Source organism: Hypanus sabinus, chromosome 17 (assembly GCF_030144855.1).
Source record: "Hypanus sabinus isolate sHypSab1 chromosome 17, sHypSab1.hap1, whole genome shotgun sequence".
NCBI lineage: Eukaryota > Metazoa > Chordata > Chondrichthyes > Myliobatiformes > Dasyatidae > Hypanus > Hypanus sabinus.
In genome coordinates this window covers 1,237,928-1,255,387 of record NC_082722.1, presented here as the reverse complement: position 1 = coordinate 1,255,387, position 17,460 = coordinate 1,237,928, and the positions used below count along the sequence as shown (strand labels likewise).

The window sequence follows — 17,460 nt, the reverse complement described above, 5'->3', positions numbered from 1 at the left end:
GTCCAGGAGACTCCCAGCTTCTCAGCCTCACAGACGGCCAAATCTGCACCAGGTGCCTCGAGCTGCAGCTCCTTAGGGAACTGGAGATGCAGCTCAATGACCTTCGTCTGATCAGGGAAAGTGAGGAGGTGATAGAGAGGAGCTAAAGGCTGATAGTGACACTGGAGCCTCGGAAGACAGGTAAATGGGTAACAGTCAGGAGAGCAAAAGGCAAGAATCAGATACTAGAGAGTACCCCTATGACTGTTCCCCTTAACAATAAGTACTCCTGTTTGAGTAATGTTGGGAGAAATGACCTACCTGGGGGAAGAAACAGTGGCTGTGCCTCGGGCACAGAGTGTGGCCCTGTGGCTCGGATGGCTAGGGAAAGGAAGAAAATTGCAGCAGTGATAGGGAGGCAGATAGGCGATTCTGTGGATGCAGGAAAGAAACACAGATGGAAGTTTGCCTCCCAGGTGCCAGGGTCCGGGATGTTTCTGATTGCATCCACGATATCCTGAAGTGGGAAGATGAACAGCCAGAGGTCATGGTGCGTATTGGTATCAATGACATAGGTAGGAAAAGGGAGGAGGTCCTGAAAACAGAGTACAGGGAGTTGGAAAATAAGCCAAGAAGCAGGACCTCAAAGGTAGTAATCTTGGGATTCTGCTTGTGCTATGTGACAGTGAGCACTAGAGAGATATGAAGGATAAATGTGTGGCTGAAGGATTGAAGCAGGGGGCAGGGATTCAGATTTCTGGATCATTGGGACCTCTTTTGGGGCAGGTGCGACCTGTACAAAAAAGGATGGGTTGCACTTGAATCCGAAGGGGACCAATATCCTGGCAGGGAGGTTTGCTAAGGCTTTTGGGGAGAGTTTAAACTAGAATTGCTGGGGGGCTGGGAACCAAATGAAGGAAGGGCTGGTTAGCTCTCAAACAGGGGAAGCTTGTACACAGTGTAAGAAGAGGATATAGGCAGGTGATAGAGAAGGGATGCGTAGAGTCTGATGGTTTGAGATGTGTTTATTTTAATGCAAGAAGCATCGTGAACAAACCGGATGAGCTTAGAGCGTGGATCAGTACTTGGAGGTATGATGTTGTGGCCATTACAGAGACTTGGATGGCTCAGGGACAGGAATGGCCACTTAGAGTGCCAGTCTTTAGATGTTTCAGAAAGGGCAGAGAAGGAGGCAAAAGAGGTGGGGAGTGGCACTGTTAATCACAGATAGTGTCATAACTGCAGAAAAGGAGGAAGTCATGGAGGGAATGTCTACTGAGTCTCTGTGGGTGGAAGCTAGAAAGAGGAAGGGGTCAATAAATCTACTGGGTGTTTTTTTTTATATAGACCACTCAATAGTAACAGGGACATCAAGGAGCAGATAGGGAGACAGATTCTGGAACGGTGCAGTACTAACAGGGTTGTCATGATGGGGGATTATATTTTCCCAAATATTGATTGGCATCTCTCTAAAGCAAGGGGTTTAGATAGGGTGAAGTTTATTAGATGTGTTCAGGAAGGTTACAAGATGAGAGGCTGTACTTGATCTGGTATTGGGAATGAACCTGGTCAGGTGTCAGGTCTCTCAGTGGGAGAGCATTTTAGAGATAGCAATCATAATTCTATTTCCTTCACCATAGCATTGGAGAGGGATAGGAACAGACAAGTTAGGAAAGTGTTTAATTAGTGTTAAGGGCAAATATGGAGCTTTCAGGCAGGAACTTGGAAGCATAAATTGGGAACAGATGCTCTCAGGGAAATGTACGGCAGAAATGTGGCAAATGTTCAGAGGGTATTTGCATGGCATTCTGCACAGATACATTCCAATGCGACAGGGAAAGAATGGTATAGTACAGGAACCATGGTGGACAAAGGCAGTTGAAAATCTAGTCAAGAAGAAAAGAAAAGCTTACAAAAGATTAAAAATACTAGGTAATGATGGAGATCTCGAGAATTATAAGACTAGTATGAAATTAGGAGAGCCAGAAGGGGCCATGAGAAGGCCTTGGAGAGCAGGGTTAAGGAAAACCTCAAGGTATTCTACAAGTATGTGAAGAGCAAGAGGATAAGACGTGAGAGAATAGGACCAATCAAATGTGACAGTGAAAAAGTCTGTATGGAACCAGAAGAGATAGCAGAAGTACTCAATTAATTCACTTAATGCTTTAACTTTCGCTATGGAAAAGGACTTTGGCGATTGTAGGGATGTGTTACAGTGGACTGAAAAGCTAGAGCATATAGACATTAAGAAAGAGAATGTGCTAGAGCTTTTGGAAAGCATCAAGCTGGATAAGTCATCGGGACTAGACAAGATATACCTCAGGCTACAGTGGGAAGTGAGGGACGAAATTGTTGAGCCTCTGCTAATGATCTTTGCATCATCAATGGGACAGGAGAGGTTCCAGAGGACTGGAAGGTTGTTCCCATGGCATTCTGACACAGCAAAGGCACACAAGCCCTTATCAACACTGAAAGTTAACCCACATGAATATAGTTACAGCTACAGAAAAAGCACAGTGTAGGATGCAGCAACCTAACTTGAAAAAGCTGTCCAAAGGTCCATTGAAGATTTTGTTAGGTTATTTGTCAGTATCGACTTCTCCGCTTTCATCCAAAGGCTATCAAGCAGTAAGAATCCTCAGTGCTTTTCCCTGTGTATTGTAATCTGCTCTCTGACTCTAGTCTCTTTCCCTCTTTCAATCTATTTTGTAATTTTGTTTTATTGAAGTTCATCATCAAACAAACATGTCCATAAGATGTGTTTCAGACATTGTACACATATATCATATAGTCAGATATGTCACAGATCTCCACATAGTATTTAGGCATACACTTATACAAAAGAGTGGAAAGAAAAAAGCAAGCAAAAGGAAAAACAAACTATGTTCAAGTAGGGAGTGATCTATCAATCTCAATGCTTTAAATTGCTATGCTATTTCTCATCTCAGTTCCACAGGGTTATTCACTGGTTTCAATTCTTGGTGCTTTTTCCCCCCAAATCATTTCCTGGTGTACGTTTTTGACATTCTTACCTCCACAACTTTCCCAAATCAGTTTTCAGTGTCTCTTTCCCCCTTCAATAGTTCCCAGTGTAAATTCTTAGTTATTTTTCCCCATTTTATTTCCCAGTGTCAGTCCTTATAAATTTAACCAGGTTAATCACGGGTGCCAATTCAGTGTTTATTTTCACCCAAATTTAGTTTTGGCCCTTGAACTTTGTATATCTACCTACACTGCACTTTCTCTGTAACTGTAATACTATATTCTGCATTGTTTCTTTCCCCTTCTGTATTGAGGTGAGAGTGATAGCAGTTCATACCCAAACACAGCGGGACCTGGACAATATCCAGGCTTAGGCTGACAAGTGGCAAGCAACAATCAAGTCACACAAGTGCCAGGCAATGACCATCTCCAACAAGACAGGCTCTAACCATTGACCTTTGACATTCAGTGGTATCACCATCACTGAATCCTCTACTATCAACATCCTGGGAGTCACCATTGACAGGAAACAGAACTGGTCTAGCCATATAAACACTGTGACTACCAGAGCAGGTCAAAAGCTCGGAATCCTGCAGCGCGTAACTCCCCAAAGCTGGTCAGAAGTGTAATGGAATGCTGGCCACTCACCTGGATGAGTGCAGTTCCATCAACACTCAAGAAGCTCGACGATATCCAGTACAAAGCAGCCCACTTGATTGGTACCCCTTCCACAAGCATCCAATCCCTTCACCAGTGACAAACAGTTGCAGCAGTGTGTACTATCTACAAGATGCACTGCATCATCACACCAAAGTTCCAAAGGAAGCACTTTCCAGATCCATGACTACTACCATTTAGAAGGATGAGAACAGCAGACACCTGGGAACACCACCACTTGGAAATCTCCCTCCAAGTCACTCACCATCCTGACTTGGAAACATATCGCCATTCCTTCATTGTCGTTGGGCCAAAATTATGGAACTTCCCACCCCCCCCCAACAGCACTGGGGGTATACCTATACCTCAGGGACTGCAGCAGTTCAAGAAGGCAGCACATCACCAACTTCTCAAGGGCAACTAGGGATAGGCAATAAATGCTGGCTTAGCTAGCGACACCCAAATCCCATAAATGAGTAAAGAAAAGAAATGCGGAATAATCTGTCTGGAAGGGTTACAAGCAAAGATTTTTACTGTATCTCAGTACATGTTACAATAATAAATTAATTACCAATATAAGTTATGCTGGGCTATTTCCCACTATTGGCTCTCAATGATTTTACCTTGCATTGATGGTTTAACTTCCTTGATGTCCTCTGTAACAAGTTGGCTGAAAATTTCCTCAATCAGTACCTTTTTAGGCTCATCATCCTCTCCCTGAACAGATGGGGTAGTTAAGTCCATCAAGAAGCTGCTATTCATTGTAGTTGTGACTTCCTCTGGATTTCCCTCTCTAATTAACAACTTTTCTGCTTTGCTGCTGGTTCGTTGTTTTGCAGAATTTACTTCCAAAGCTTCATCTGCCTTTTCCTTGTCAGGCAAAGGTCTACAAATATACTTGTTTTTCTTTGCTGAAATTTCCACAATTATCTCGTCTTTTCTGGTTTTAACTCCATCCATTGAGTTAGAATTACTGCAATCGCATCCAGTATCAAGGACTTCGATCTTTGCATGGTGATTTGCCTATAACAATAGAATATTTTATATTTTTACCTTATATTTCTGAGAATATTATTCCCTCCAAGAAATAATCTGCTAAAGGGTTCTTAGATCCCTTTCAAGGCATTTAAAAACAGTGGTTATTTAAGATAATTGTGAGTTATAACCATCAGATATTCAATAAACCACATGTCAAAATAGGACCAATGATGTTGACAGTACCTCGCAGAAGAGTTATCTATGGCAATTTAATTACAAACTGAGGTCAGCATGTAGTTAGACGGGGCTTCAATATTTAGTACTTGGCAACACTTTTGGAGATGATAGGAAGAATTCCACAAGGATGATCAGGAAGAAAGCTATTGAGCTCATAACGTGATAAATATACAAGTCAACTCTGTTAGGAAAGAAGTAGAGGGGAAGGATGTGCAAGAAATGGAAGTTAATTGCTGCAAAACTGCAGATAAAGAGGGAAACTTAGGCTTTATCCTCAGAAGAACCATGTGGCAATCACTGCTACCCATGCTGTTTTGTGAATGTGAATGAGATTGTAGGTTTATAGCTTGTGTTGTGGAAACTCACTAACTGCTGCCAACCTAGTCTGGCAGCTATATTCTTCTGTATTTAGCCAATTTGTATACTCATGATGTTACTATCTTACTTTTAGTGGTGGATGTTCAGGAATCCCAACTATTGTGTGACCTTTATACTTTCATTGCTTCTTCCTAGTGTTGGCTTACATGGTGCGATGGTGATTTGTAAGATTTATTAGAGAGGACAGGAAAAGCGATCAGATGTTTTTGTCCATGTTTAAATTGATGCCATAAGATTACAGATTGCCAGCTATGATGTTGTGACCATCACTGAATGGGGGCTGAAGGATGGTTGTAGTTGGGAGCTGAATGTCCAAGGTTACACATTATATAGAAGGGATAGGAAGGTAGGCAGAAGAGGTGGTGTGGCTCTACTGTTAAAGAATGACATCAAATCAGTAGAAAGATGTGACATAGGATTGGAAGATGTTGAATTCTTGTGGGTTGAGATAAGAAAATGCATGGGTAAAAGGACATTGAAGGCAGTTGTATACAGGCCTCACAACAGTAGCTGGGAGGCGGACCACAGATGACAACAGCAAAATAGAAAAGGTGTGTCTAAAGGCCAATGTTATGGTAGTCACAGGAGATTTTAACATGCAAGTCATTTGGGAAAATCAACTTGGTAATAGATCTCAAGAGACTGAGTTTGTTGAATGCCTAAGAGATAGCTTTTAGAGCAGTTTGTCATTGAGCCTACTAGGGGATCAGTTATACTGGATTGGGTGTTATGTAATGAACCCCAGGCGATTAGGGAGCTTAAGGTAAAAGAACCCTTAGGAACCAGTGATCACAATATGACTGAGTTCAACTTGAAATTTGATAGGGAGGAAGTAAACTCTGATGTAGCAGTATTTCAGTGGCGTAAGGGAAATTATGCCAAAGTAAATTGGAAGGAGCTGCTGGCAGGGATGTCGGCAGAGCAGCAATGGCATGCATTTCTAGAAAAAATGAGGAAGGTGCAGGACATATGTATTCCAAAAATGAAGAAATACTCAAATAGTAAAATAGTACAACAGTGACTGACAAGGTATTGTAAAAGAAAAAGAAAGGGCATACAACAAAGCAAAAATTAGTGGGAAAATAGAGGATTGGGAAGTTCTTAAAAACCTACAGAGCGCAAGTAAAAAATCATAAGGAACAATATGAAATAAGAAAGCAAGCTGCAAATAATATCAAAGTGGACAGTAAAAGTTTCTTAAAGTATGTTAAAAATAAAAGAGAAATGAGAGTGGGTATAGGACCATTAGTAAATGAGACAGGAGAAATAATAACGGGGGACAAGGAGATGGCTGATGAACTAAATGAGTATTTTGCATCAGTCTTCACTGGAGAAGACACTAGCCTGATGTTGCAGTGTGTTAAGGAAGAGAAGTGGGTGCAGTTGCTATTACATAAGAGGTGGTGTTCAAAAAACTCAAGACCTAAAGGTACATAAGTCACCCAGACCAGACGCGCTACACCCTAGGGTTCTGAAAGAGGTAACGTTAGAGATTGTGGTGGCATTAGAAACAATCTTTCAGAAATTATTGGACTTGGCATGGTGTCAGAGGACTGGAAAATTAAAAATGTCACTCCACTCTTTAAGAAAGGAGGAAGGCAACAGAAAGGAAATTATAGCCCAGTTAGTCTGACCTCAGTGGTTGGGAAGACACCGGAGTCAGTTGTTAAGGATGAGGTGATGGAGTACTTGGTGACACAGGACAAAATAGTACAAATTCAGCAGAGTTTCCTTCAGGGCAATTCCTGCCTGACGAACCTGTTTGTATTATTTGAGGAGATTACAGGTAGGATAGATAAATGGGATGCACTGAATGTTGTATTTTTGGACTTTCAGAAGGCCTTTGACAAGGTGCCACACATGTTTACCAAGTTAAGAACCCATGGTATTACAGGAAAGTTGCTAACATGGTTAGAGCATTGAATGATTGGTAGGAGGCAGCGAGTGGGAATAAAAAGATTCTTTTCTGGTTGGCTGCCAGTGACTAGTGGTGTTGGGACCAAATATTTTTATGCTGTATATAAAGCAGATGATGGAATAAATGGCTTTGTTGCCAAGTTTGCTGATGCTAAGAAGATTGGTAGAGGGGCAGGGAGTGTTGAGGAAACAGGTAGGGTACAGAAGAGACAGTTCAGGAAAATGGGCAAGAAAGTGGCAAATGAAATAAAATGTTGGAAAATGCACGGTCATGCACATTGATAGTAGAAATAAATGTGCAGACTATTATCTAAATGGGGAAAAGATCCAAAAATCTGAGATGCAAAAGGACTTGAGAGTCCTTGTGCAGAACACCCTAAAGGTTAACTTGCAGGTTGAGTCAGTGGTGAGGAAGGCAAATGCCATGTTAGTATTCATCTCAAGAGGTCTAGAATCCAAGAGCAGGGATGTGATGCTGAGGCTTTATAAGGTACTGGTGAGGCTTCACCTTGAGTATTGTGAACAGTTTTGGGTCCCTCATCTTAGAAAAGATGTGTTAGCATTGGAGAGGGCCCAGAGGAGGTTCACAAGGATGATTCCAGGAATTAAACGGTTATCATATAAGGAACGTTTGATGACTCTGGGTCTCCACTCGCTGGAATTCAGAAGGGGGAGGGAATATCTCATTGAAACCTTTCGAATGTTGAAAGGCCTAGACAGAGTGGATGTGGAAAGGATGTTTCCCATGGTGGGAGAGACTAGGACAAGAGAGCACAGCCTCAGAATAGAGGGGCACCCTTTCAAAACAGAGATGTGGAGAAATTGCTTTAGCCAAAGGGTGGTGAATTTGTGGAATTTGTTGCCAGATGCAGCTGTGGAGGTCAGGTTATTGTGTGTATTTAAGGAAAAGATTGATAGATTCTTGATTGTACATAGCATCAAAGGTTATGGGGAGAAGGCCGGGAACTGTGGTTGAGGAGGAGAAAAAAAAAAGGATCAGCCCTGATTGGATGGCAGAGCAGACTCAATGGGACAGATGACCTAATTCTGCTCCTACGTCAATTATAATGATAATGATAACCCCTAGTGTTTACAGCTTCACTATATCTCCCCTACTCAGCATGTTATGAATTTTCAGGCTCGTCCCTCTCCACATCCTTGACGCATTCTTCAGATTAGAGACTTTCGGATTCAGGCAGATTGTTTTGTATGTAACCTAACTCTGCATACACTATTCACTATTACAAGTTGTTCACAATGTCATTTAGAACCATAGAATATTACAACACAGAAACAGTCCTTTTGGCACTTCTCGGCTGTGCCGAACCATTTTTCTGCCTAGTCCCACTGACCTGCACCTGGACCATATCCCTCCATACATGTCCCATCCATGTACCTGTCCAAGTTTTTCTTAAATGTTAAAAGAGAGCCCGCATTTAACACTTCATCTGGCAGCTCATTCCACACTCCCACCACTCTCTGTGTGAAGAAGCCCTCCCAATGTTCCCTTCAAACTTTTCCCCTTCACCCTTAACCCATGTCCTCTGATTTTTTTTCTCCCCTAGCCTCAGTGGAAAAAGCCTGCTTGCATTCACTCTATCTATACCCATCATAATTTTATACACCTCTATCAAGTCTCCCCTTATTCTTCTAAGCTCCAGGAAATAAAGTCCTAACCTATTCAACCTTTCTCTGTAACTCAGTTCCTCAATTCCCGGCAACATCCTTGTAAACCTTCTCTGCACTCTTTCAACCTTATTAATATCCTTCCTGTAATTTGAGGACCAAAACTGCACACAATACTCCAAATTCAGCCTCACCAATGCTTTATACAACCTCACCATAACATTCCAACTCATACTCATTACTTTGATTTATAAAGGCCAATGCACCAAGAGCTCTTGTTACGACCCTACCTACCTCTGACGCTACTTTTAGGGAATTTTGTATCTGTATTCCCAGATACCTTTGTTCTACTGCACTACTCAGTGCCCTACCTTGTATGTTCCAACTTGCTTTGTCCTTCCAAAGTGCAATACCTCACACTTGTCTGTATTAAACTCCATCTGCCATTTTTCAGCCCATTTTCCCAGCTGGTCCAGATCCCTCTGCAAGCTTTGAAAACCCTGCTCACTGTCCAAGACACCTCCAATCTTTGTACCATCAGCAAATTTGCTGATCCAATTTACCACATTATCATCCAGATCATTGATATAGATGACAATTAACAATAGACCCAGCACTGATCCCTATGGCACACCACTAGTCACAGGCCTCCACTCAGAGAAGCAATCCTCCATTACCACTCTCTGGCTTCTCCCATTGAGCCAATGTCTAATCCAATTTACTACCTCACCATGTATACCCAGCGACTAAATCTTCCTAACTAACCTCCTATGCCGGATCTTGTCAAAGGCCTTACTGAAGTCCATGTATACAACATCCACTGCCTTCCCTTCATCCACTCTCCTGGTAACCTCCTCGAAAAACTCTAATAGATTTGTTATACATGACCTACCATGCACAAAGCCACGTTGACTCTCCCCAATAAGTCCTTGTCTATCCAAATACTTGTAGATCCTATCTCTTAGTTCTCCTTCCAATAATTTACCTACTACTGACATCAAATTTACTGGCTAATAATTTCCTGGATCACTTTTAGAGCCTTTTTTAAACAACGGAACAACATGAGCTATCCTCCAATCCTCCGGCAGCTCACCCGTAGATACCAACATTTTAACTATATCTGCCGTGGCCCCTACAGTTTCAACACTAGTCTCCTTCAAGGTCCGAGGGAATACACTGTCAGGTCCTGGGGATTTATCTACTCTGATTTGCCTCAAGATAGCAAGCACCCCCTCCTCTTCGATCTGTATAGGTTCCATGACCTCACTACCTGTTTGCCTTATTTCCATTGACTCCATGCCAGTTTCCTTAGTAAATACAGACACAAAAAAAAATTTAAGACCTCCCCCATTTCTTTTGGTTCCATACACAGCCGACCATTCTGATCTTCAAGAGGACCAATTTTACCCCTACTATCCTTTTGCTCTTAAAATACCCGTAGAAGCTTTTAGATTATCCTTCACCTTGACTGCCAAAGCAACCTCATGCCTTCTTTTAGCACTCTTGACTTCTTTCTTAAGTTTTTTTTGCACTTTTTACACTCCTCAAGTACCTTATTTGCTCCGTTTCCTATACATGTCGTACATCTCTCTCTTCTTTATCAGAGTTCCAGTATCTCTTGAGAATCATGGTTCCTTATTCTTATTCACTTTGCCTTTAATCCCGACAGAAACATATTATCTCTGCACTCTCAAAATACCTCCTTTGAAGGCCTCCCGCTTACCAATCACATCCTTGCCTGAGAACAACCTGTCCCAATCCACACTTTTAAGATCCTTTCTCATTTCTTCAAATTTGTCCTTTTTCCAGTTTAGAAACACAACTGGAAGACCAGATCTACCTTTATCCATGATCAAGTTGAAACTAATGGTGTTATGATCACTGGAATCAAAGTGTTCCCCTACACACACTTCCGTCACCTGTCCTAACTCATTTCCTAACAGGAGATCTAATATCGTATCCTCTCTAGTCGGTACCTCCATATATGGATTTAGAAACTTTCCTGGACACATTTTACAAACTCTAACCTGTCTAGACTTTTAACAATATGGGAGTCCCAATCCATATGTTGAAAATTAAAATCCCCTACTATCACAACTTTGTTTCCTGCAGTTGTCTGCTATCTCTTTGCAGATTTGCTCCTCCAATTCTTGCTGACTATTGGGTGGTCTATAATGCAACCCCATTAATGTGGTCATTCCTTTCTTGTTTCTCAGCTCCACCAATATGGTCTCGGTAGACAAGACCTCTAACCTGTTTTGCCTGAGCACTGCTGTAACATTTTTCCTGACTAGCAATGCCACCCGCCCACCCTTCATCCCTCTGCCTCTATCATGTCTGAAACATCGGAACCCTGGAACATTGAGCTGCCAGTCCTGCCCCTCCTGTAGCCAAGTTTCACTAATGGCTATAATGTCGTAATTCCATGTGTCAATCCACACCCTTAGCTCGTCAGACTTACCCACAATACTCCTCGCGTTGAAATAGACATGCCTCAGAAGATTATTACCACCAAACACAAACCCTTCAATTTGTGACTTTGCATGAACTTTTAACGTCATTTATTTTCACCCCACTCCATTATCTGCCGTGGCACTCTGGTTCTCATCCCATGCAAATCTAGTTTAAATCTTCACCAATAGCACTAACAAACCTTCCTGCAAGGATATTGGTCCACTTGTAGTTCAGGTGTAACCCATCTCTCTTGTACTGGTCCCACCTGCCCCAGAAGAGGTCCCATTGATCCTGAAATCTGATCCTCAGCCATGTGTTCATCCTCCAGAGCATCCTATTCTTACCCTCGCTCGCACGTGGCACAGGTACCAATCCTGAGATTACCACCCTCGAGGTCCTGCTTTTTAACTTCCTGCCAAGCTCTCTATACTCACTCTTCAGGACCTCCTCACTCTTTCTTCCTATGTCATTGGTACCGATGTGTACCATGGCATCTAGCTGATCACCCTCCCACTTCAGAATGCTGTGCACGCGATCAGAGACATCCCTGACCCTGGCACCCCTTCTATCAGTACCTCTATTGAGTCCCCTATCACTACCGCTCCCCTCTTCTTCCACCCTCTCTTCTGCACTGCAGAACCAGACTCAGTGCCAGAGATACGGCTGTGGCTTGTCCCAGGTAAGTCATCCCGCCCAACAGTATCAAATCGGTATACTTGTTGTTGAGGGAAATGGCCACAGGGGAACCCTGCTCTGCCTGCCCTTTCCCCTTGCCTCGCCTGACTGTAACCCAATTACCTGTGCGCTGCTCCTTTGGCATAACTACCTCCCTGAAACTAATATCTATAAACTCCTCATTCTCCCGAATGATCCAGAGGTCATCCAGTTCCCTAACGCGGTCTGTTAGGAGCTGCAGCTGGATGCACTTCTTGCAGGTGTCATTGTCAGGGACACCAGAGGTCTCCCTGACTTCACACAACCTGCAAGAGAAGCATTCCAACATCCTGCCTGGCATTCTCTCTACTCTAAACAAACAAAACTTACCGGAACCTACCCTCACCTCTGCCTGTTCACACCAAACCTGTTGAGCTGAAGCAGTCCCACTCTGCTGCCCGCTGTATATGGCGGTCTTTTTTTAAAACCTTTGGTGCTCCAAGTCACGTGCCTGCGCAATCTAGCCTCTTTTCCCCGAGCAGTGTTAAAAAAAAATGACTTCTCTCCGAGATTCCTTTACTCCTTCACTCTCAGCCCCTTGCTTTGATTTATTGTACAAGACCTTGGTGAAGAAATGATCATTTTGGTAACATTATGAAAAAACACCAAACAGGGGCTACAATTGCCCTGCACGCAATAATGCATTAATTCTCAGCAGGTACTGGTCTAGACCAGAAGTGGACTTCTGCCTTATGGGAGCTTATTTATCACTACAAAATAATTTTCATGCCTTATAATCTTTTACAGCTGCTATCAAGAAATCCCCTGAATTTCAAGGATTATGTGTTTATTTTCTGGAAGTATTAAGAAAAAATATAAATGTTTTCCATGTCAGCTCTGCAAGGTGCAGGCATATCCAGAGTGTGCCAGTATTATCTATTCCCCATAGCAGAGAGACTGGAAATCAACAGTATTGTATACTGACTTAATTCAAAGACCAGGTGGCCCAACCAACAACATAAAGGACAAGGCCAAAGGCAGTTATACACAAATTAAAAGTGGAGAAAACTCTGTGGATTACCTTGTTGCTGAATGTATGTTCAGTCTCTGATAGGTCACACCTATCCACATCTTCCAGGTCAGGGAGATCCTGTAAAGAAACAAATTTGGAACTATAGTCTGGAGGCTATTTATAGTTTACAACTGCATTTACATTTAAGTGTTTACAAACAATTGATTAAAGCTTCTACAAGAGTACAAACACAGCATTGTCAGATACACATAATACACATATGTTGACGATGAGTAATTCTTAGGGGAAGCCTGGTAGTGTAGTAGTTAGCATGATGCTTTACAGTATCAGCGACCCGGGTTCAATTCCTGCTGTCTGTAAGGAGTTTGTATGTCCTCCTGTGACTGTGTGGGTTTCCTCCCACTGTCCAAAGATATACCAGATGGCAGATTAATTGGTCTTTGCAATTTGCTAGGGTTAAATCGGGAGATTGTTGGGTAGCACAGCTCGCAGGACCGATTCTGCGCTGTATCTCAATAAAGTAAAAAAAACTTCTCATTTAGTTTAATAATTCTATACAAGTTGTTAGGTATTATATTAACAAATCATTGACCAAATATGATTACATAACTTTCCGTTTACTTGTCCCTTTATGTACTTTTTTCAATATGCAAGACTTAACACAACAGTCTGCTACACACACACACACACACTTGTTTTGCCTTCATATAGATCACAGCTAATGTGTCATTCAGTTTAACAATGTGAGACTCAGAGTGATCTCTCCCTATTCCTTTTCTTCATTGGTAAACACAGATTTTTGCACACTTCTAAAGTTCAAAAGCACAATGATAAAGTAAACAAATATGAAATAGTGAAGTACAGAAACTTAATGGAGGGAATGGGTAGATTACATTATTTATTTTGCATTTAGTTGTATAGTGACAATAGAAATTGACAACAGGGAGATAGGGTTTTTGGGGAAGGAATTGTTACATACACAAATCTTTGTAAGGCTATTAAAATGCCAAGATTCTCAGCTTTAGGCAGTGAAAAAACAAACAGGTTTTGTAAGAGATTTATAGTACCAGTGACCTGGATTCAGTTCTCATTGCTGACTGTAAGGAGTTGGTATGCTCTCCTGTGAGCCCGTGGGTTTTCCTCTGGTGCTCCAGTTTCCTCCCACAGTCCAAGGACATACCGGTTGGTAGGTTAATTGTTCATTGTAAATTGTCCCGTGAGTCAGCGAAGGTTAAAAAGGGAAGGGCTGAGCACCACGGACAGAAGGGTCTATTCTGTGCTGTAACTCAATCAGTTAATCAATAAATAGTTTGGGCTCAAATACAATCAATTCTACCCACTCAGAAGAATAACCATATAACATATAACCATATAACAATGACAGCACGGAAACAGGCCATCTTGGCCCTTCTAGTCCATGCCGAATGCTCACTCTCACCTAGTCCCACCTACCTGCACTCAGCCCATAACCCTCCATTCCTTTCCTGTCCATATACCTACCCAATTTTATTTTAAATGACAATATCGAACTTGCCTCTACCACTTTTACTGGAAGCTCGTTCCACACAGCTACCACTCTCTGAGTAAAGAAGTTCCCCCTCGTGTTACCCCTAAACTTTTGCCCCTTAACTCTCAACCCAAGTCCTCTTGTTTAGATCTCCCCTACTCTCAATGGAAAAGGCCTATCCACGTCAACTCTATCTATTCCACTCATAATTTTAAATACCTCTATCAAGTCCCCCCTGAACCTTCTGCACTCCAAAGAATAAAGACCTAACTTGTTCAACCTTTCTCTGTAACTTAGGTGCTGAAACCCAGGTAACATTCTAGTAAATCTCCTCTGTACTCTCTCTATTTTGTTGACATCTTTCCTATAATTCGGTGACCAGAACTGTACACAATACTCCAAATTTGGCCTCACCAATGCCTTGTACAATTTTAACATTACATCCCAACTCCTATACTCAATGCTCTGATTGTTAAGACATTAGGATGCGTCAGGGACCTTTTGGGGAGAGGGTTTCACTATGTGAACAAACTGAAGAAGCTGAAATTGCTCTTCACAGAGCTCAGAAGGTTAAGGTGGGATTTAACAGATGTGTTCAATTATGCAGGATTTCACTGGCAATAGGAACTTATAACCAGAGACTCTGATTTAAAGTTATAAGGGAAGAAGCAGTATATGTGGAGTTGGGAGAAAGGACTTTACGCAGTTATTCTATTCTGCAGTACACCATCTGAGAAAAATATTCAATAGTAATTACCAAAAGTAAAACTGACATGCCTGCAAGGCAACACTACAGGGGAAATAGTATGTGAGATTGACTATTCTTTCAAAGAGAAGGCACACCCACGTATGGTCAAATGGACTTCTGAGATCAAAACTCACAGAGGTTAATAAATCAACTCACATCAATGTAAAGATGATGGTCCCCTTCCAAATGGATTGTATCCATGGTGTCTGTCTTATCCAGTTCTGTTACTAGGATTTCCTGAGCAGGCTTTATTTTTGATAGTTTATCTGACTGGTCTGAAAGACAAATTGAGCTGGAATGTTTCAAAGAGACCCACGATGCTGATAAATAAACAAAGGTACTATGTTTTTAAAATTATTTAAGGTAACTTTTTTTTAAAAATGCATTGTATCTGGGCAGTCAGTAATAAAACCCACTTACATGTTGTTTGTAAAACACAAAACAGGTGATTGAGGATTACTTCTGATGGTGAAAATAATAAAACATTATACCTCAGGTCTGAAATTCCAGGAAACCTCTTGTTAGTTGCTGCCAGTTACCTCTTCATGTTCTTCAGGAGTCAAAGTGAAATCCTGAACTTACTTCACATTAAAATATTGCAACAGGAAATCTAAATGCTTGAGGCCAGTTTTCCTGATAATGATCAAAGGGATCAATCAGATTCGCACAACTAATAACAAGCAACAATCTGCAAGTTGGACTCAGTGCGTCAACCATCATGAATGGAAGGAATCGAAGATGTTTTAGTTTGATACATGGCATCAGGAAACTAATTGCCAAGGGTTTGGGTTGAAGCTCTACATGAGAACAAAGTCAACAACTTCTTTCTTGATCCAGGTCTTAACCTGAAACATAAACTCTTCCCACAGATGTGGCTCAAATCCTTCAGATTCCCACATCTAAAACGACTCACATAACATGCTGAAGGAGTTGAGTATGTCAGGCAGCATCTATGAATGGGAATAAACAGTCAATGTTTTGGGCTCTAGATTTCCAGCATCTGAAGTACCTCTTGTGTCCTGCATCTTAAGTCTCTTGTATTTTAAGTGATGACTTGATATAATTACATAGACACAAGTCAGGGTTTTCTGGGATTCCTTCGGGTAGAGATAGGGAGCTGAAGAATTAGATGTACAGAAAGACCATCACAAACCTCTGAGTAATCATAGAACTGAAATAAAAAAGGATAGATGATGGTAAATGAGGATCGCTCATGGTGACAGAAGGACAGAAGAAATTCTCCTTGGACTGTCTATTGACAAGAGAGAATGAAACAATAGGTAAAAGCATCAAGAGAGAAATTCATAGATTTTACTCTTACGGTATACCCTTGGGAATATGAAAAAAATAGATTTTCATCTGCCACAAAACCCAAAGTTCCGAACCTAGCAGGTAGCCCCATAGCTGCTCTCACTTCCCTGCATGATTTCTAGCTAAGACTCCTGCTGTGATTAGAAATGACTGGAAGGAGAACAATAGTTACAGAGTACTAGAGTCATACAGCATGAAACACGAGCTTCAGCCCAACTTAACCATGCTCTCTCTTCAAGATGGACATCTGTATCCAGAGAGCCGTGCCTGTCATGTGACAGCACTGCCCTCACCTGGTCAGAAGGCACACTACATGCTAGTCAACATTTCACCCCTCCCAACTAATCAATGCACTCTTAACCATTGGCCACCTTAATTGGATTAACCTGTCTAGCACCAAGCCGTTGGCCCCCCTGGTGAATCACCTGGGCTGGACCCTCCAGTCCCCTGACCTATAAAGGGTGCTACATGTGCTTGGCTCGCTCTCTTTTTGCCATCCTCGAGGGACCACCCTGCTTCACTCCAGGCTGAAGACTGCAAAAAAAGCGCTGGAGACATGTGGAGAGCTGTGCATTGAATAGGGTTGTGGGAGCGTTTATTGTTGTCCCTGTAGCAGAGAACCGTGCCTGCCCATAATCAAGAGGTGGCGGGTGTCGTAGGAGTCCTTCACTTTTTAAATACGTTGAAGCTAGAGATGCATGATAAAGAAATGGAATTTTCAAATTCAGGAAAAGGGTCACATGAAGCACACTGACTAATAATTAGATGAATTATTTTCAGATTTCTACTTATTTGGAACATAAAATTAATCAGTAAATTTAAGCATGTCGATAACAAGTGAAAGTAGGAAAAATACATAGCTGGTAATCCCAGGCACAGCGTAGTTTAGGATAACAACATTTTTCTAGTATGACAATGGTGTGGGACACTCACTGGCCTCTTGCTTATATCCCCTGGAATTGTAGATTGCATTTTCTAATTAGTAAACCACTGTACTTC

The 17,460-nt window shown here is 41.9% G+C and overlaps 1 protein-coding gene across 12 annotated transcripts in view; it reads right to left on the bottom strand.

Annotated features, from left to right (window-relative positions):
* dnaaf1 (dynein axonemal assembly factor 1) overlaps positions 1-17,460 on the bottom strand; it is a 180,025-nt gene that overhangs the window by 26,846 nt on the left and 135,719 nt on the right. For all 12 annotated transcript variants that reach the window (XM_059992457.1, XM_059992462.1, XM_059992459.1 and 9 more), the window contains 3 exons: positions 15,307-15,425; positions 12,944-13,012; positions 4,242-4,641 (listed from right to left, as the gene is read on the bottom strand). In XM_059992457.1, coding sequence (XP_059848440.1) covers positions 4,242-4,641; positions 12,944-13,012; positions 15,307-15,425 — 588 coding nt within the window. The remainder of the gene's footprint in view (positions 1-4,241; positions 4,642-12,943; positions 13,013-15,306; positions 15,426-17,460) is intronic.